This window comes from Toxotes jaculatrix, chromosome 20 (genome assembly GCF_017976425.1).
Source record: "Toxotes jaculatrix isolate fToxJac2 chromosome 20, fToxJac2.pri, whole genome shotgun sequence".
NCBI classification, from domain to species: domain Eukaryota; kingdom Metazoa; phylum Chordata; class Actinopteri; family Toxotidae; genus Toxotes; species Toxotes jaculatrix.
Genome location: NC_054413.1, coordinates 17,328,102 through 17,349,787, shown reverse-complemented (window position 1 = coordinate 17,349,787; position 21,686 = coordinate 17,328,102). Strand labels below are relative to the sequence as shown.

The following is a 21,686-nucleotide window of genomic DNA, read 5'->3' as shown; positions in this document are numbered from 1 at the left end:
ACTATACTATGACGTTTTTTATGACATTTCGAGGCCGAAAAAAATGTTGACTTTTTTTGGCCGAAAAAAACGGCATACTATACTATGACGTTTTTTATGACATTTCGAGGCCGAAAAAAATGTTGACTTTTTTTGGCCGAAAAAAAAACGGCATACTATACTATGACGTTTTTATGACATTTCGAGGCCGAAAAAAATGTTGACTTTTTTTGGCCGAAAAAAACGGCATACTATACTATGACGTTTTTTATGACATTTCGAGGTGAAAAATTTTTTTGACTTTTTTTGCCCGAAAAAAACGACATACTATACTATGACGTTTTTTAAGACATTTCGAGGCCGAAAAATTTTTTGACTTTTTTTGCCTGAAAAAAACGGCATACTATACTATGACGTTTTTTATGACATTTCGAGACCGAAATTTTTTTTGACTTTTTTTGGCCGAATAAAACGGCATACTATACTATGACGTTTTTTATGACATTTCGAGGCCGATAAAATTTTTGACTTTTTTTGCCCGAAAAAAACGGCATACTATACTATGACGTTTTTTATGACATTTCGAGGCCGAAAAAAATGTTGACTTTTTTTGCCCGAAAAAAACGGCATACTATACTATGACGTTTTTTATGACATTTCGAGGCCGAAAAAAATGTTGACTTTTTTTGCCCGAAAAAAACGGCATACTATACTATGACGAAAAAAATGGCATACTATACTATGACGTTTTTTATGACATTTCGAGGCCGAAAAAAATGTTGACTTTTTTTGGCCGAAAAAAACGGCATACTATACTATGACGTTTTTTATGACATTTCGAGGTGAAAAATTTTTTTGACTGTTTTTGCCCGAAAAAAACAGCATACTATACTATGACGTTTTTTATGAGATTTTGAGGCCGAAAAAAATGACTTTTTTTGGACGAAAAAAACGGCATATTATACTATGACGTTTTTTATGACATTTCGAGGCCGAAAATTTTTTTTGACTTTTTTTGGCCGAAAAAAACGGCATACTATACTATGACGTTTTTTATGACATTTCGAGGTCGAAAAATTTTTTGACTTTTTTTGCCCGAAAAAAACGGCATACTATACTATGACGTTTTTTATGACATTTCGAGGTCGAAAAATTTTTTGACTTTTTTTGCCCGAAAAAAACGGCATACTATACTATGACGTTTTTTATGACATTTCGAGGCCGAAAAAAATGTTGACTTTTTTTGCCCGAAAAAAACGACATACTATACTATGACGTTTTTTATGACATTTCGAGGCCGAAAAAAATGTTGACTTTTTTTGGCCGAAAAAAACGGCATAATATACTATGACGTTTTTTTATGACAATTTGTCGCCGAAAAAAATGTTGACTTTTATTTGCCCGAAAAAAAACGGCATACTATACTATGACGTTCTATGACGTTTTTTATGACATTTTGAGGCCGAAAAAAATGTTGACTTTTTTTGCCCGAAAAAAACGGCATACTATACTATGACGTTTTTTATGACATTTCAAGGCCGAAAAAAATGTTGACTTTTTTTGGCCGAAAAAAACGGCATACTATACTATGACGTTTTTTAAGACATTTCGAGGCCGAAAAATTTTTTGACTTTTTTTGGCCGAAAAAAACGGCATATTATACTATGACGTTTTTTATGACATTTCGAGGCCGAAAATTTTTTTTGACTTTTTTTGGCCGAAAAAAACGGCATACTATACTATGACGTTTTTTATGACATTTCGAGGTCGAAAAAATTTTTGACTTTTTTTGCCCGAAAAAAACGGCATACTATACTATGACGTTTTTTATGACATTTCGAGGCCGAAAAAAATGTTGACTTTTTTTGGCCGAAAAAAACGGCATACTATACTATGACGTTTTTTAAGACATTTCGAGGCCGAAAATTTTTTTGACTTTTTTTGCCCGAAAAAAAACGGCATACTATACTATGACGTTTTTTAAGACATTTCGAGGCCGAAAAGTTTTTTTGACTTTTTTTGGCCAAAAAAAACGGCATACTATACTATGACGTTTTTTATGACATTTCTAGGTGAAAAATTTTTTTGACTTTTTTTGGCCGAAAAAAACGGCATACTATACTATGACGTTTTTTAAGACATTTCGAGGCCGAAAAATTTTTTGACTTTTTTTGCCCGAAAAAAAACGGCATACTATACTATGACGTTTTTTAAGACATTTCGAGGCCGAAAATCTTTTTGACTTTTTTTGGCCGAAAAAAAGGCATACTATACTATGACGTTTTTTATGAGATTTCGAGGCCGAAAAAAATGTAGACTTTTTTTGCCCGAAAAAAACGGCATACTATACTATGACATCTTTTATGAGATTTTGAGGCGGAAAATTTTTTTGACTTTTTTGCCCGAAAAAAAACGGCATACTATACTATGACGTTTTTTATGACATTTCGAGGCCGAAAAATTTTTTGACTTTTTTTGCCCGAAAAAAACGGCATACTATACTATGACGTTTTTTATGACATTTCGAGGTCGAAAAAATTTTTGACTTTTTTTGCCCGAAAAAAACGGCATACTATACTATGACGTTTTTTATGACATTTCGAGGCCGAAAAAAATGTTGACTTTTTTTGGCCGAAAAAAACGGCATAATATACTATGACGTTTTTTATGACATTTCGAGGTCGAAAAAATTTTTGACTTTTTTTGCCCGAAAAAAACGGCATACTATACTATGACGTTTTTTATGACATTTCGAGGCCGAAAAAAATGTTGACTTTTTTTGGCCAAAAAAAAAACGGCATACTATACTATGACGTTTTTTAAGACATTTCGAGGCCGAAAAATTTTTTGACTTTTTTTGCCCGAAAAAAAACGGCATACTATACTATGACGTTTTTTAAGACATTTCGAGGCCGAAAATTTTTTTTGACTTTTTTTGGCCAAAAAAAACGGCATACTATACTATGACGTTTTTTATGACATTTCTAGGTGAAAAATTTTTTTGACTTTTTTTGGCCGAAAAAAACGGCATACTATTCTATGACGTTTTTTAAGACATTTCGAGGCCGAAAAATTTTTTGACTTTTTTTGCCCGAAAAAAAACAGCATACTATACTATGACGTTTTTTAAGACATTTCGAGGCCGAAAATCTTTTTGACTTTTTTTGGCCGAAAAAAAGGCATACTATACTATGACGTTTTTTATGAGATTTCGAGGCCGAAAAAAATGTAGACTTTTTTTGCCCGAAAAAAACGGCATACTATACTATGACATCTTTTATGAGATTTTGAGGCGGAAAATTTTTTTGACTTTTTTGCCTGAAAAAAACGGCATACTATACTATGACGTTTTTTATGACATTTCGAGGCCGAAAAATTTTTTTGACTTTTTTTGCCCGAAAAAAACGGCATACTATACTATGACGTTTTTTATGACATTTCGAGGTCGAAAAAATTTTTGACTTTTTTTGCCCGAAAAAAACAGCATACTATACTATGACGTTTTTTATGACATTTCGAGGCCGAAAAAAATGTTGACTTTTTTTGGCCGAAAAAAACGGCATAATATACTATGACGTTTTTTATGACATTTTGAGGCCGAAAAAAATGTTGACTTTTATTTGCCCGAAAAAAAACGGCATACTATACTATGACGTTTTTTATGACATTTCGAGGCCGAAAATTTTTTTGACTTTTTTTGCCCGAAAAAAACGGCATACTATACTATGACGTTTTTTATGACATTTCGAGGCCGAAAAAAATGTTGACTTTTTTTGCCCGAAAAAAACGGCATACTATACTATGACGTTTTTTATGACATTTCGAGGCCGAAAAAAATGTTGACTTTTTTTGCCCGAAAAAAACGGCATACTATACTATGACGTTTTTTATGACATTTCGAGGCGGAAAAATTTTTTGACTTTTTTGCCCGAAAAAAACGGCATACTATACTATGACGTTCTATGACGTTTTTTATGACATTTTGAGGCCGAAATTTTTTTTTACTTTTTTTCCCCGAAAAAAACGGCATACTATACTATGACGTTTTTTATGAGATTTTGAGGCCGAAAAAATGTTGACTTTTTTTGCCCGTAAAAAAACGGCATACTATACTATGACGTTTTTTATGAGATTTTGAGGCCGAAAAAAATGTTGACTTTTTTTGGCCGAAAAAAACGGCATACTATACTATGACGTTTTTTATGAGATTTCGAGGCGGAAAAATTTTTTTGACTTTTTTTGGCCGGAAAAAACGGCATACTATACTATGACGTTTTTTATGACATTTTGAGGCCGAAAAATTTTTTGACTTTTTTTGCCCGAAAAAAACGGCATACTATACTATGACGTTTTTTATGACATTTTGAGGCCGAAAAAAATGTCGACTTTTTTTGGCCGAAAAAAACGGCATACTATACTATGACGTTTTTTATGAGATTTCGAGGCCGAAAAAAATTTAGACTTTTTTTGCCCGAAAAAAACGGCATACTATACTATGACGTTTTTTATGACGTTTCGAGGCCGAAAAAAACGGCATACTATACTATGACGTTTTTTATGACATTTCGAGGCCGAAAAAAATGTTGACTTTTTTTGCCAGAAAAAAACAGCATACTATACTATGACGTTTTTTATGACATTTTGAGGCGGAAAAAATTTTTGACTTTTTTTCCCCGAAAAAAACGGCATACTATACTATGACGTTTTTTATGACATTTCGAGGCCGAAAAAAATGTTGACTAATTTTGCCCAAAAAAAAAGGGCATACTATACTATGACGTTTTTTATGAGATTTTGACTTTTTTTGCCCGAAAAAAACGGCATACTATACTATGTTTTTTATGAGATTTTGAGGTGAGAAAAAATTGTGACTTTTTTGCCCGAAAAAAACAGTATACTATACTATGACCTTTTTTATGAGATTTTGAGGCCGAAAAAAAAATTGACTTTTTTTGCCCGAAAAAAAAACGGCATACTATACTATGACGTTTTTTATGACATTTTGAGGCCGAAAATTTTTTTGACTTTTTTTGCCCGAAAAAAACGGCATACTATACTATGACGTTTTTTATGAGATTTTGAGGTGAGAAAAAATGTTGACTTTTTTTGCCCGAAAAAAACGGCATACTATACTATGACCTTTTTTATGAGATTTTGAGGCCGAAAAAAATTTTGACTTTTTTTGCCCAAAAAAAAAGCGGCATACTATACTATGACGTTTTTTATGAGATTTTGACTTTTTTTGCCCGAAAAAAAACGGCATACTATACTATGACGTTTTTTATGAGATTTTGAGTGTGAGAAAAAATTTTGACTTTTTTTGCCCGAAAAAAACGGCATACTATACTATGACCTCAAATGTTGTTTCTTCCCATAAGATGCTGCAAAATTAGACTTTTGACTTTAGACTATTTGGAATGAAATAAAATATACAATCTCTTTTAATTTAGTAAAGACAAGTAAGAATATGTGTAATACCACTTTACTCCAAAAATCCCAAACACTAGGACCCTTGAGTAATATAGATTACCTCTACCCTCTTTACATTTAATCAAAAAATAACATTGTACCTGTACTATTTTTAGACTATTATCTTCCCCTTTGTGAGAAACAGAGCACAGTGTCCTTTGTTTACAGTACAAATCCATGAAAAGGCTTCAAGACATCAAGACTGCGAAATAAAAAATTCATAGTATAGTAAGGCTTCAAAATGTCATTAAAAAATCTCATCTCATAAATCTCATAAAAAACGGCATACTATACTATGAAGTTTTTTATGACATTTTGAGGCCGAAAAATTTTTTGACTTTTTTTGCCCGAAAAAAACTGCTTACTATGCTATGACGTTTTTTATGACATTTTGAGGCCGAAATTTTTTTTTTGACTTTTTTAGCCCAAAAAAAACACAATACTATACTATGACGTTTTTATGACATTTTGAGGCAAAAAAAAATTTGACTTTTTTTGGCCGATTTTGACACCTTACTATACTATGACGTTTTTTATGACATTTTGAGGTCGAAAAATTTTTTGACTTTTTTGGCCGATTTTGACGCCTTACTATACTATGACGTTTTTTATGACATTTTGAGGTCAAAAAAAATTTAGACTTTTTTTGGCCGATTTTGACGCCTTACTATACTATGACTTTATTTTCTATATTTTTAAGCCTAACTATACTATGACGTTTTCATGAAATTTTGAAGCTTTAATATATTATGACTTTTTTCCATATTTTGAAGCCTTAGTATACTATGATTTTTTTAATGACATTTTGAAGCCTTACTATACTATGAATTTTTTATTTCGCAGTCTTGATGTCTTGAAGCCTTTTCATGGATTTGTACTGTAAACAAAGGACACTGTGCTCTGTTTCTCACAAAGGGGAAGATAATAGTCTAAAAATAGTACAGGTACAATGTTATTTTTTGATTAAATGTAAAGAGGGTAGAGGTAATCTATATTACTCAAGGGTCCTAGTGTTTGGGATTTTTGGAGTAAAGTGGTATTACACATATTCTTACTTGTCTTTACTAAATTAAAAGAGATTGTATATTTTATTTCATTCCAAATAGTCTAAAGTCAAAAGTCTAATTTTGCAGCATCTTATGGGAAGAAACAACATTTGCAATAAAAGAAAAACCCATGGAAATAATGACAATGGGACAGCACTGTCCAACAGCACAGGAAGGCATACATGTGACAGGCAGAGAGAGAGAGAGAGAGAGAGAGAGAGAGAGAGAGAGAGAGGATGTGCTTTGTCAGCAAAGTGCCTTCTCTCCCCCACACACACATACATGTAGTCTTGACCTATATCAGTAAGATTAGCAGTGAGTACTCCCATTCACGTGGCACTGCGTGTGCGTGTGACACATCCAATCAAACACACATACACACACCTGTGTCACTGGTATAAAAGAATACCTATCTTGACTAAGTCTGACTGGCTTTCACGTACTTACAACCTATAATCATTAACTAGTGTTCATGGAATTGTCCTTAACAGCAAACTGAGCTTCTGAACTTTACAGTTGAGTTAATCATTACACCAATGCTGCTACATAACTCTGCTGCTGTTACACATGAGAGAAGCAAAACATCTTGAGCCAGCATGTGCCTTCAACCCAAGAGATTCAGCAACATTCATCCCTTCAAGAAAGCTAAAATGTATTTCATTTCTTTTTCTTAGGACACATCCTCAGGAAAAGACAATATTCCAATATTCCTTTTCTTACTTTCAAGACAGTCATTAGAAAACCCCTGGACAGGAGACCTACAGGTTCTCCAAATCAATCATTTTAATTGATCTGAAATTGTTTTCAACTTGCAAACCACCACCAACCTCTTACTTTAAGTAGTCATCTCAAACCAACACCAGATTATTGCTAGACTCAGTTATTATAGGCTGCTTTTGTTCGTGGCTTGTACTGTAGCTTACTTCTTAAACTGAAAGAAAAAACTGACTGTAGCTCACCTCATGCAAAAAAAGAAGTAGACTGCAGCTACAGTACTGCAGACAATAAGAGAACTTCAGAATGAGGAAAGCAAACACAAAAAGCAAGTAGAAGTGGAGTGATATCAATGACAGAACTCTACCTTCACCTGTTCGGCCTCCTGACTGGTCCTGGGTGCACAGCTCTTCTTCCTCCTCTCTGCTGGACCATTGATGTCTGCAGCATGGCCCACCCTCCAACTGTCCCCCTGGGAGGCTTTGGCACTAGAGAGACTGATGAAGAAGGGAGGAATGAAAGTATTGTCCTTTTTAAGTGTGTATTGGATCTTAAAAAGGTCAGTGAAAATAAAGGCTCAGCATCTTTCACAGCTATTACTGAACATATTTTTCTCATCAGTATCAAACTCACTGATCCATGCACTGATCCATATTTTTTCATACAACTCTATGAAACAAATCCTGTTGGGAATATAATAAACTTTCTATAAATCTTTGCCTGTATTCTTATTAATTAACTGTTGTTTTCTATTATAATGGTATGGTAGTATTACATTATTATTTGTTCGAGTGATACTACTTTTATAATGGGGGGTGAAAGCATTTTGGAGGCATAGATCTCACCATAGGTGGTCTACTCACCCTTGACATGGACTCTTGGTCCCATGCTTTTTCTTGTGTCCCTGAACATACGACTCTAAATGTGGGAGAAAAATAAAAAGAACACTCAAATTTAATATAAAACAGTTTGTAACCAGCGCAGCAGCAATGTACTGTTATTGTTGCTCCTACTTTTATTCTGACAATTATTTGGGGGGAAAAAAGTACAGTCTTTTCACCAATGTGTGTACATGTAAAGAATAGCTGAAACAACCTAAAGTCAGACACTAACACAGAAGATTACATATACAGTGAGAATTCAGGTGTTGTTGAAAGGTCTATTTAATTACTTTTAAAGGGCCATGACATGAAACTATTTAGTCTGAAATTCCCCACCTATGACTATGAATAATATATCCAGCTAAACATTCAGTCAATGCTTCAGGCCTTTAAAATCTTTCACTGTTTTCTCTAAGATCACTGAATTTGTTAGGAGCCACTCATTAAAGGATACTTATTGATTTTTATCCTGTCTTGTTTAAGCTGTCATTCTTTATATCACACTGTACATTACACAGTACTGCACACGTAAAATACAATTTCACTGTTGAAGGTAAACTAAAAGCTAAAGGAAATACCTTAACTTACATGTAACATGAAATTTCCTTATCAAATTAGAGGTACTGGTAATGAGAATAACGTTAATCCATTTCATAATATTAAATAAGCATCAGCTTATTCTGATGTAAAGTATGAGCCAGGCCAGGGCTGTGGTTTCTGCTGCTCGAGCTGAACTCAGTCCAGCACATGACCAGGCAAATATAGCCCTGAAACATGAGGATTTGAAACACACTCAGCCTTTCCACACAACCTCCAAAAATAAACACTAGTTAGCTTTTCACGTTAACTACGTAGCTTAAGCTATGGCTGCAGCCCTAGTTACTGGGCTGTTCCTTTGCTTTGTCTGTTCACACAGTCAGGCCTCATTCACTGATTATACATGCTCCCGTGCCTTTCTTTTGTCCTCTTTGTCGCTCTCTCCCTGCCACTACTACTCTACACACAGGAAAACACAGAGGAAATTAGCTGTAAAAGAATTTCTCTTCTTCTCACCTTCCTCCTGACTGGAGGCATCGGAGCAGTCTCCTTGATAGGCCTTTCCCAGCTGGCAGTTGCCTGTAAAGAAAAAGATCACTTGGTTTCTGAAAGGACAGTAATCAGATTGTGGTCACACATCTCAGTGACAATTGTTGCTTTAGATTTATGACCTCTGACTGCTTCATTGACTGACATGTAGTTTGATATCTAGAGGTATGCTTATGTTGGATTATGAGTTGCAACAACTTTGTATAAGGATAAATAGTGAATAATGAGGAACAATGCCATATGTCCTCTGATTACTATAGATTTTGGTAAAGGTATAAAAGCATCAATTTCGTCAAAGCACAATACCCTAAAAACTTTGATATTAAAAAACAGAGCAGCTGATATTTTTCTTCACTGCCACCAAAAAAAAACAAATTTCCTCTATATCTGTGGAACCACAGTGGAATTGAAAAGCAATATGTCAACATTTTCGTTTTACCTGTTGTCTGTGCTGCACACGTGCACATGTACACGTGTTTCATGTTACGAGTATAAAAGGGGTGATCATCTATGAATTACATGCTACCAGACCACACCAGTCTGTTTCATGGTCATATCTAGACAAAGGCTTGATAACTACCATGTGTATTCTGACTGTAAAACTAAATTTTATCTCCTCAACAATGAACTATCTAACACAGCACTGTCTAGGCACATGTCAAGAACTATTCAGATCATGATGAAAGTGGTGATGTGGTTTCATTGAGACTTCTTCAGGAGCCAGCAGGACTTCATGGATGTTCATTCTTAGTCTGATACTCACATCTGCAAGACGTAGGTTTAGCAGAGTAACTGGAGTCACAATTGAAGAAGCTGCAGACCTTTCTGGTCTGTCTGAAGACTGGAGGAGCAGACAGGAACCTTTCCCTGAAAATATATGTTGAGTTATTTTCTTTTGTATTTGTTCACATATCTATAAGAAGGAAGTTACAAATGTCTACATTTATGATGACATTTATTTACTGCTAAACCGGGAACGACCAAACCGGAACCAAGAACAACTGAACCGGGAAAACTTGTGTTGTTTGAAAGGCCTCATTAAGAAACTGCTTCCTGCAAAATCTTGTGCCCCTAGCTGCTTCCTAGATGGAGCAGTTACACAGACAGACACACACACACAAACCCCTCTTCAATTATAGAAGTAGGACAATGGGCCCATACATGTTTTTCACAGTACTAGGCTTTGAGTGACTATGATCAAACCACACTGGTCCTGAACATGCAAATCAGTGGTTAATTATTTAAACAACTAATTTTTCAGCCATCTCTAGGACCCTCTTGTAATGTCAAGATACTGTACTCATACTAACATATTGCAATTAAAATAATAAAAAAAAAAAAACTTCCCCTGACACCAGTAAAGCCAAGACCCATAAAAGGCGAGAGACTCGCAAATGCAAGCAGCAACGATGATTGCAATGCAGCTGGGTTGTGGGCTGGGCTACTGATGAAAAGCTTGAGCACAGGGAGATAAGTTTCATTTTCCACAAAAAGAAACCGTGGGACACCATCGTGTGTGTGTGTGTGTGTGAGAGAGAGAGCAGCTCAGAAAGGGGCATAGGTGGCTCTGAAAATCAGCCTCACCTCTTCTTAGTGGTTGACTACCCATCAAACCATGATACATACACAAAATATAAGGTCCACTCTGTAACGTGCCTGGCTGTGTGTTATGGGGACAACTGCAAAAAGCTGCGCGTAACATTTGGGACTTATTGAAAAAAGATAGTTATGTAACTTCAGTGAAGCTATACTCTCTAGATCAAAGGTTTTCTAAATTTGAGGGGTGCATCCCCGGGGGGCTGAGGAGAGAGAGCGGAGGAGTAGTGAGGTAAAGATACTGCAAGAGATGAAAGGGAAAAGGGCATGCCTATGTTCTGAATGCAACTTGAACTTAGCGATTGCAGTTTGTTCTAGTGATTTGGCCCACTTAAACACTGTCAGCAGCCGGAGCTGCAGCAGTGGCTGTCACACACAGCCTATTGAGGAAATAAAGGTACTTCAAAACCATTAGCACCCAATTGGTGCAATTTGTGTCAAAAATTGTACTTGTCTGTACATCTGTGGGTACAGTGCAAACAGGAAACGCAAACAGGCAATTTGGCTGTTCGGCTTTTAACAGCGCCAGTTTGCTGAAATGTAAACAAATATAGGCTTAAAAAAAACAGGACTCAAGTTGTAGGCAGCAGCTAAATCCCTGATTCCAAAATGATGTTTTCTGTTTGTATCCACAAAAGTGTTATGGGAACTGTAGTTTCCAAACTCTGTGCATTATTATTCCCTAAACAGAAGTAAGACAAAAAATGATAATAGGCGTGACAAAAACCATTACTATTAACAGTTCTGCATGATTCACTCAAATTATTTGACATTGTGACTAAGGCTCAAAATAATGAGCCTCAGTAATGGCTCCTACATTCCTGGAACACTAACATGCCATCTATCCATTCATATAAAGCTATTTCCCTTGTGTTGAAAATCTGTTGACAAGCAAATAAACTAATGAAAAATTGCGGCCGGGGAGGATGCGAATCTGGGTTATGTGAGTGGGGGGTGAGGGGCACAGCTGTCTTCACTCTGTTTTGATTCTCATCTAGTGTTTTCTTGGCACTGTTTTATTACATTAGAGTGATTAATACTCACTGGCTGTAGATATTCTACAGTTACAGTAAGTTATGTTGTGTGACAACAATAGCTCATTCACATGAGTGGGTTATTAAATACCTAGGGGGATTTAACCGCTTTAATTTGGATTTCTCTAGGTGAGAATGATGCCATTCAAATTCTACTGAAAGCACGGGTGTTAGTTCTCTTCTAAGTGTACTGCAGAGCTGTAAGGAGTAAAAATTGTTCTCAAGATTTATTACATACGGGAAATGACCCGCTGACCTCTTCTCCTGGGAAGACTCAGAATAACAAAATGACACAGCCACAGTCTGGCCAGCGGTTTGTCCTCGGTCAAGGCCGCAGTTTGTAATGTTTTCATATTATCTTATATGGTGTGAACGCCAGAGAACAGAAAACAACAGCATAGTGTCCAGACAAGTCCATCACGTTTAGCTGACAGAAGTGAAATTTTATGTTAACTCTATCTAGCCATGCAAATTTCCAACATAGCAGGATGATTGGCCACTCAAACACTAAAGCAAATTATGTAAATACTGATCAGTAATGGGAAATTAGTGTGCTATAATTCTCACAATACCCCCGTTATTTAACACAACAGCTGTATATCTGTGATGAATGTTATGTACCTGAGGTTCTTCTCCATCTCCCTGCTCTCATTCTGGTCCCCCTGGTTCAGAAGCCTCAGGATGCTCTTCTCAAAAGATTCAGCACAATGATCCTTAGGAAGCTGCACAGAAAAGGAGGATAAGTAAACAAATGGCAGGATTCACTGAAAAACAGGTTTGTGCAAATAAAGGGTATACAGCTGAGAAAATGTCTTCCAGACTTAGCCAAACACTGTCATTGGAGTTTGTACATTTTACACTGTCTTGCACACTGTACCTCAAAATCTTTGAGGTGATGATGGAAAAGACTTCTTTTGACTCTTGTGTGGTTGGATTATTAGAGAAAACCATTATTAAAACAAGACAGAGTGTTTTAAAATGACAGTAGTAAAAGGGTGTTGTACATAAATCACTGCACTGCAGAGGGAGAAATAAAGTCGAGAAACCCTTGAGGATGGAATTTATCTTATCTATTTAAAGTCCTTTATCTCGTTATTCGCTGCCAAAACATTTTAAATGTTGACATCGCCCACCATTTCTTGGCAATCACACCACACAGACAGAAGAAACAGGTTGATATTTTTCATTTAAAAGTCTTCTGACTCTATTATTTGGTCTTAGTAAAGCAGTAAAAAAGTCAAATGGGCTTTTCACACAGACATTGACTTGGAAAATCAAGAGTGTTATTGGCAACATTTCAACATTAATGGTGGCTCCATTATATTCAAGCTTCCCAGTAAGCCGTGACTGTGTGCCTGCTTGCACAATACCAGGAGCCTGAAACTGACGCACCTAAATGGAATTCAGCCATTATTCATTTTACTATTTATGCTTTCTCTACTGTGACAAAATATCTTATGTGAAAAAGGCTCAATAGGTCTGTCACTTTCTGACACTGTCCATGGTGCTAACACTCACCACAGGGTGAATATTCCCAAGTTCGGAAAAAGTGTTTTTCCTGTTCTTCTCAATCTGACAACGTTCGGGGAATGCAACATAAATCCTAGATGGAGTGGTGTGGCTGGCAAGGAACTGTGATTTTTCTTGCCTGTGTGACGAGTTGGGGGACCCATAATTTAGGCAATTTTGTCATAGTGCCGAATATATGAAAAATCAATAATATCTTCAACAAAGGTGGATACCTTAAGAAGGAAGTTCTCCAGTTCCAGATGGGTTTTGGTCACACTGCTAGAAGAAGAGTCTGACCACTTCACCTGAAACAAAGCATGATGAAAACGTCACACAACTGTTTAGCTCATGGGTACAGTATGAACACATGTAAGAATGCGTGTTGAGTCATTGCGTATGTGCATCAGTGGTTTGTGTCCAGTATAAACAGATGGAGAGTGAGAGCAGCTCACTGTTGTGAGTGCTGTTGGCTTCACTATCAAAGCTCAGTCAAGCCAACAGGACTGTTAGTGTCTCTTCTCCATCTGTCTTGCTGAAATTTTCTTTCTATAAACGAGCACTAAATACTCCTGTTTGTCACTGAGAATCTGTGTTGGGATAACATTCATTTTTGAAGGGACAAGGTCATCAGTAGTGATGACCTGCCACTAGCTTGGCACTACACTGACTGTCAAATTGGAAGCTCGGATTAGCTGAGTGCAATGGCCAACTGGGGTTAAAATGAATAAAGGAATAAAAGAAAAATGGCCCCAGATTTGCCTACCACAACTAACACTCAGACTAAAATTAGGCCTGTAACAGCACGGACATGTGCATTTTTCCTGCGTGGTCCAGTGTAATTTGGCTGCTACAACACACAGAGCAGCCACCTTGTTCAAATCCTGCTGGACCTGGCCACAAATGTTACCACACTGGAGACAAGCCTTACTTCCAGGCTGGCACTGGTGTAACCAGCACAATACACCAAAGGAAAGAGAAAGTGATGCCAAAGAATGAGAGGAGCAGACAGCAGTCAACCACTATCACTAATTCTAAAATATGGCATGAGCAAGAGAAAGTATGGTACTTGGATATTTAGCACACTGTTCATCTACTTGTATGCTTGTTGTAAAGAAATGTATTTCTACATACATTTTGACCAGTGTAAGGCTGAACATGCTTTTGGACTGGAAGACACAGTATGTAAATAGAACTGTCTCCCTGTGTGTCTGGACCAGAGAACCCTACAGAAAGACAGCCATGGATGTAGCCCTAAGACAGGTCATTTGAAAGTTCATTCTATTAAATTTCATTAGCTTAAATACTGTGGTTTTTCATCTAGCTATTGTTACACTCCACTATAAAGCTAACTGTTTGTTTCATCTTTTGAATGCAGTGACTTGGCCACCTACCAGAGCTGAGAGCACACATGCAGGAGGGTGTTAGCAGCAGAGCAGAAAGCAAGAACGTGTGTGTGTGCGTGCTGTGTCCCCCAGGTACACAACAGGAAACACTAGACATAACTACAATAATCGGCACTTGGTTTTAGCTGTCTTACTGAACTTGAGATTACATGGATAAACATGTCAAATCACACTAAGACCAGACATTTTAACCTGAAGCTGAGCAGTGTGTGTATGTGTGTGTGTTGGTGGTACTGTACCTACCTCAAAGTTATATTCCTTGTCTATTCTGGTCCGAGAGATGCCCCTGAGCACAATTCCCTCTATATGCACCGCTGCAACACACACCAGTAATTAACTATTATGACTCTGTGACACATTTTGTAGCAAGAGAGCAACATAGCTACTGGGACTAGACAAATATTGACTTCACAAACACTAGTATGTGTCTACTGAAAGACTATTCAAATATTTAGGCCCATACAGTTATCTGGGTTATCATAGCACCTTCTATGAATCAATCAGTACTTTCTACTGTATGCGTCACCACAATTTACCGCTTAAAAATTCATTAGGGAAAATACGGAAAAATGGAGTGGTATGAGGGGCTCTACTGTCACTGAGCAAACTGCCAACAAAAAAAAGCTTAAAAACATTCCAGGGTCAAGTAAATGAGGATACACAGAAAAAAAAAGATTTTTAGCTGTTGTAAAAATTAAATTACTATGTACAGTATATGCAGTATTTCCCTTCACCTTCTCTTTGTGTAGCCCAGCGGCTGGAACGTCGGTTCTGGCAAGGGGGATGGGAAGCTGTACACTCTCCCAAACCAAGTGCTGGGGAAGGCAGGTAATCCACCTTCTGACCTGTTAGCTCCTAGAAACCCCCCCAAAAAACACACACACAAAGTTAGTTACTGTCTCATACTGGTTTGTTCAGAGCTTCATATTTCGTTATAGCACAACTATTATAAGATCATTATAACTTATATTCTACGTTTCATATTTAGCTAATCATGAAAAATGGTGCCACAGTGCATTGTGCATTTATTGTTTTACATAACAGTACCAGTGGGATTTAAATACCATGTTAAAGTTAAATAATTTGATGTTTAATAACAATATATAGGTGAGTCTGTGCAAATTCCTAATGCTGAAGCACAGAGTAAAGTGAGATAATTTCTCTAAGTCCAAATCCAATATGTGATGATATGACCAGTGAAATCATGACAGATAAAAATAGGGTACGGTCACCAGTAGCTTGTTTGGGTTTCCTAGAATCTGTTTTGAGGAAATCCAGTGACTACGATTGAACAGCCTAAACTAAAGTAAGCCCACTAATCTCTGCCAAATTCCAATCCAGCAGAAAAATGTATAATTATGTCTACACAAACCTAGTTTAAATGTTGAATAGCTGAAGACAGTGAACAGCAAATACAAGAGTGTAATGCAAATACCAGAGGAAATATTCAGAAGTGATAACAGCCAAGATACACCATCCATGTAAACACAGCCTGTGGGATTTCAAAAAGGCTACTAAAGCATAACTGTCTGACAATCAAAAGGGAAGACGCAGACATTATGTAAGCACAAAGAAACACCCGTTACCACTGTTTGTTTCTAACCTTCCTCTCATTCACTGTCCCCCTCTCCCCTCGTCTTTTATGAAATCTGACAGTGCCACAGTCCAGATGCAGTACAGCACTCTAAAAATGGAAAGTGTGATTTTATTAAGAGATGTGCATCTTCACCAGGCCAGGCCCTGACTCACAATGATGTCAACCTCATGGATATGTCTAGAACACAGACGGTCCCTACAGTGTCACAGAGTTGTTTAAAGGTAAGCTCACTGGGTTAAAAGAGCACTCCTCTGATTTAGCACTGCACTCCTGTAACATTGATGGACTACAGATGTAGTCCATCAATGGACTACAGATGGACAGTTGAAAAAATAAAAAACCTAAAGATCAATGAAGCCGTTTTCATTCCAGCACCTGCATTACCCCCCATTACCCACAGTGCAACTCAACGGCAGACAGTTTTGTCAGAGATTCTGGTGTGTTATGTTATACTAGCAGCGCATATGTAGGTCTAGAGCCTTGTGTCTTCAGCAACAACATATGCAGTAGTACTCCCCAACGCCTGAAAACAGACTGGTGGGGTTCCCCTGCAAGTCACATTAAACAAAAAGGTAAAAGTAGTTGGGCTTTTTCATGTGCTGATGGGAAACTGACACCTCAGAACAGTTTTGCATTCCTAACATGAGTTCAGAACAGGGAAGTGATTTTTCCATTAACACATATACATACAGTCATTTGAAAAAATTCCATGGAAAATATTGACTTTTTCAACGCAATCGAATAAGCAAATATTTGATCCTCTTTGATACAGTGCCTACAGATAAAAGTGTTACACTGGAATAAAAATCACAAGGAAAAGCTTTTTCAATCATTTATTCAGTAATTATAAGCAGAAATAATTTCTTGTTGGCATTTTGCACAATTGTTCACCAGTCTCTGACATCAGCTTACTGAAATTTTGACCACTCTCCCAATTAAAAATCCTTCCACTGCAAGATATTTGAGGGTTTTCTCGCCTGTACTGCCAGTTTCAAATCCCCCCAACATTTCAAATCACCAATTCTTATTTTTGAGCCATTCCTTGGTGGATTTAATGGAGTGATTAGGATCATCGTCCTGTTTAAAGGTCCACTTCCAGTTCAACTTCAACTTTTGGACAGACATTATCTTCAAACATTCTTTTAAGTGATGCTGAATCCATAGCTGAATCAGTAACTGCAAGCTGCCTAGCCCTTGAGGAAGTGAAGCAACCCCAAACCATAACATTTCCATCACCATGCTTCACAACTGGTTCTTCGCCTGAAAAGCTGCATGTCTTTGGTTTGCGCCAAACATGTTTACTGTTACTTTGGCCAAACAACTCTGTCTCTGATTTGTCTGTCCAGACCACATTATTCCAAAAGGCCTGGTCTTTGCCTGTATATTCACTGGCAAACTGCAGTCTTACTCTAATGTTCTTTTTGGACAGCAAAGGCTTTTTCCTGGCACATCTTCCATGCAGGTCAAATTTGTGCAATCTCTTTCTGATTGTAGACACATGCACTTTGACACCCAACAGATGCAAGACTTAGCTGCAGATCCTGTGGTGAAATATTGGGGTTCTTGGAGACTTCTTTTCGCCTCAACCAGTCTGCCCTTGGGCTGAATTTGCCGGAGCAGCCAATCTTTGACAAACTGGTAGTCATTTCAAATCTATGCCTATGCCTGACCCAGGGGCAGGCTCTGGGTCTCTGTAAAGCGCTTTGATTGTGGAAGGTGCTATATATAAAAAAAAACTGAATTGAATAGATGATCTTTCTTACATTGGAATGATTTATTTCAAATAATTTGGTGATCTTTTAAAAGCCCTTGCCAGGTTTACAGGCATTCTTCAACATTTTTTCTGAAAGCCTTAGAGAGCTTTTTAGGCATGATGACACAATACACAGATATCTAAATAAGACAGGTTCTACCTCCACTCCCTGAAGGTGGTTTGAATCTTTGATACCTTCTCTGGAACACCTGATTCTAATTTTATGGATCTGAAGGTGTGATAAATGTTTAAATGTAAAGGCGTAGTTAATTTTTCCATGTGAATGATCTGCTTTTTTTCTTTATGAATATGACAACAAAATGTCAATTTGACATGTTATTTGTAAGCACTGTTTCAAAGAGGATCAAATGTTTTATTGTTCAAATATATTGAAAAAGACGTTAAATTGGGCAGCAGTTAAAAAACAGTTTCCATTGGGTGATTGGGTAATTTTTTTCATGACTATACATTTCACTGTTGCTGAAACAACCCGTCAACCAATACAAAACTTTTACCACCTTTGTTAAACAGTTTTCTGGAAGAACCCTTGGCTCTCTGTGATCAGAGGCATCACTGGCTCAGTCAATAATCCATCCTTGTCTCCAAGACATACAGCAGCTTTGACTTTATGATTTCACCCTACTAAATGTTTCAACAGCCTGGAGATTCTTTTCACAGTTAAATAACCCTGACCTGAAGGGAGGGGAGAAAACAGGTCTAATCAGCTGTTTAAATTTGTTTGGAACAAGGCAGAATATAAAACCTGCTGATTGGCAAAACTTCATGGATTTTGGTTAAAGACTGATAGATAGATGCAGAGATTGACTCATAGATACAAAGACAAGATAAGTGCTTGACTGATGATTTATGCTGTGTAGAATCCAACCCCTCCATCTCTCAACAGATGCTGCACCCATGTTTGTCCATATATCTATGCTATTTCCCTACTAGTTTATATAAGGACCAATTGTGATTCCATAATTGCTCTATATGGGGTGGCAACAGGTAAATGATGACAACATTATCATTTATCTGAACACACTGTTCTTGTGCAATAGTAGGTGCACCATTTCATCAGCACTTGCTATTAAGTCTTACTGAAAAACCTTACCCAACACTAACACAGTGCTCATCATCATTATAAATTCTGTTCTTCTTCTTCTTATTATTGTTAATAATAATAATTAGTGCTGCTATCATTGCTGTTGTTATAAATATTATATATTAAATATTATACCTATACCAATCACTATTATTAATATGATTATTAATATGATTACAGCAATAAGTTTGACAATGCTTGAATAAAACAGATGTTGCTGCTCTCTCTCTCTCTCTCTCTCTCTCTCTCTGCTCTTCTCTTCTCTCTCCCCCATTTCTCTCCTCTCAGCCAAAACAATAAAACTGATTTGAACTGAACTAGGTAGCTGAACTGCAAGGTGATGAAAAATGTTTCCCAGCCAAATATCAAAAGCACAACTAACCCTGTTATGTAAATAAAATCACACATATGCTCCAGGGCTCAGGCATGTCTTTCATTATGCTGTCTGATCTTTTCAGAGTAATTGTACCCTGTACATTAAGTGATAAAATGGGAAACAGCTATGTAAAAAGTAGGCAACAGCTCAGTCTCAGATAACCTTGGCAGCTAACGCTGTTACGGTTCGTCGAAAACGAAACTGAAAAGTAACAGGTGCAAGTTCTCGCTCCAGTTTTCCAAGCACAAAATCAGCTAATTCATTCGACAAAACTTCTACCGTAAATAAGGACAATCTCATTAAAATCAGCTGCTGCCCTGTTTGGACATAGAATGAAAAAAGCTACAAGTGAAACTGTATTTTGTAAAACACCTGCTGCTGCACAGTTACAGCACAGACCAGCTGGTATAGGCAGTCTGGACTACAAGGATGTTGGATAATTGGACAACATTATCAGAACAGTGCTTGGCATTTCATCTGGATATAGCTTTAATAAGGGCACCGCTTAGCATCCTGTAAGCTTGTTAATGACTTTCACTATATAGGGCATTTAGACAGATAACGGTAGCCAGTATAGATCCATGGCCCCGACAAATAAGAGGGCATATACTGGGACTAAGGCAAGTCCTAGCAATTTTCCATACATGTGAAGATATATGGCAGGTTAGCAGGTTCACCAGCTAGGTTACACGTTAGCTAACTCGGTTAGCATGGACGACAGCTCAAAAGGACGTTTCCTGCCACAGTACTTAGCATACTCCACTATGTAATGTAACATTAAATATTATTGTTTAATTAGCTACACATGTACATTTACTCATAATTTTACTTATACCCAGCTATGCAAGAAACTTAAACTCCCCCCCGAAGAGCTAGCTTAGTGTTTAAAAGTACAATGTTGGCTTATTGAGTATTAAGTTACCGTTGTCTGGGCGTTTATTCTAAGCTGACTTTGACGTCTCTCCTCTATAGCAAGCTCTATTTTGTCAAGCTGCCCTCGGACTGTCTCCCGTTGGTGGAAATGGAAAGCTGGGTGTAGAGAGGCCATGGTAAAAAGCAGCGCCAACTGCTCAAGAGGTCCAGCCGCAGTTTCGTTAGTGGAGAAGCCGCAGGTCTGCTCTGGCCGCCCGTACACATTCCCGTCATGACACGGTGGATGGTACGGGTGGTGGTGAGGACCCCTGATTGGGAGAAGGGAGTAGTCATAATTTTTGTAGAACAAGGCCGGGTCTACATGGCTCAGTATCCGAAAGAGTATTCCAGCACATTCCCTGCTGTCAGACCCGAGGAGGGACAGGCAGACTAGGAGTTTGGACCTAACCACCGGGTCAATCACGTCCGTTAAAACGCCCAAATCGCTCGGACTATTCGCCCGAAACTCGAAGTCCCGTAAAACATGATAGTCTTTCCTAGCGAGGTCCTCTAAATAAGATCCCAAAAAGCGGAGCTCCAGGGGTTGGCACATATGTAGGAGCCCGCACATGAACTCGATCCGCTTAGCGGGGTTTAGATGTAGGCCGAACCACTCGAAAACAGTCTCCTTGTCCAGCTGGGATGGATGCACATGGGGTCTGGGCGACTCCTCCAGCCTGTCGGACACCGAGGAGGGAGATACCGCCCTGGGAATATGTTGGTGCTCCGACTGATCCAATGAATCGTCCTCGGCCGTTTCGTCGCCTCCTTCCTCGCCTGTCTTCATCGGTAGTTTCATTTTCAGCATTATCAGGGCTGCGAGAGAGTCTTCAAGGTGTAAATAACGGACCAATAGACATTATAAACAACTTACACCCTTCCGTAATGCTGAAAAGAGAGGCGAACTATCTATCTTTTGACAGTGTTTTTACTATTAGCTAATCATCTGACGCGGCGATAGTACTGTAGCTTTTTTTTCTCCTACGTTACGCTCTTCCTCTACTCCTCATTTCCGGCAGCGTCGCTATGCACAGTCGGCGTTCTGCTGCCACCATGAGAACGTTGGTGGATTTTCTCCAACCAACAGTTGGTTTTATAAATAAAACTCGTGAACAAGGGGCACACTTTGCCCAGCTCGTAATCCATCTTTGGCTCAGCATGCTAAAAATTTAAATCTCTTCAACACATGTTTGACTGGATTTGTTTGTACTGTGTTAAAGGATACTTTT

General features: G+C 37.7%; 1 protein-coding gene across 2 annotated transcripts in view; it reads right to left on the bottom strand.

Moving 5' to 3' along the window:
• The window catches only part of zcchc2 (zinc finger, CCHC domain containing 2), a 52,767-nt gene extending 31,326 nt beyond the window's left edge, over positions 1–21,441 (bottom strand). The window contains exons 1-9 of one of the 2 annotated variants that reach the window (XM_041065335.1): positions 20,468–21,441; positions 15,452–15,572; positions 14,961–15,031; positions 13,548–13,619; positions 12,427–12,527; positions 9,939–10,042; positions 9,143–9,205; positions 8,072–8,126; positions 7,576–7,705 (exon numbers count right to left, since the gene is read on the bottom strand). In XM_041065335.1, coding sequence (XP_040921269.1) covers positions 7,576–7,705; positions 8,072–8,126; positions 9,143–9,205; positions 9,939–10,042; positions 12,427–12,527; positions 13,548–13,619; positions 14,961–15,031; positions 15,452–15,572; positions 20,468–21,265 — 1,515 coding nt within the window. In that variant the 5' untranslated portion in view covers positions 21,266–21,441. The remainder of the gene's footprint in view (positions 1–7,575; positions 7,706–8,071; positions 8,127–9,142; positions 9,206–9,938; positions 10,043–12,426; positions 12,528–13,547; positions 13,620–14,960; positions 15,032–15,451; positions 15,573–20,467) is intronic. The other variant, XM_041065336.1, reaches the window with a different exon arrangement.
• Positions 21,442–21,686: the final 245 nt, after the last annotated feature.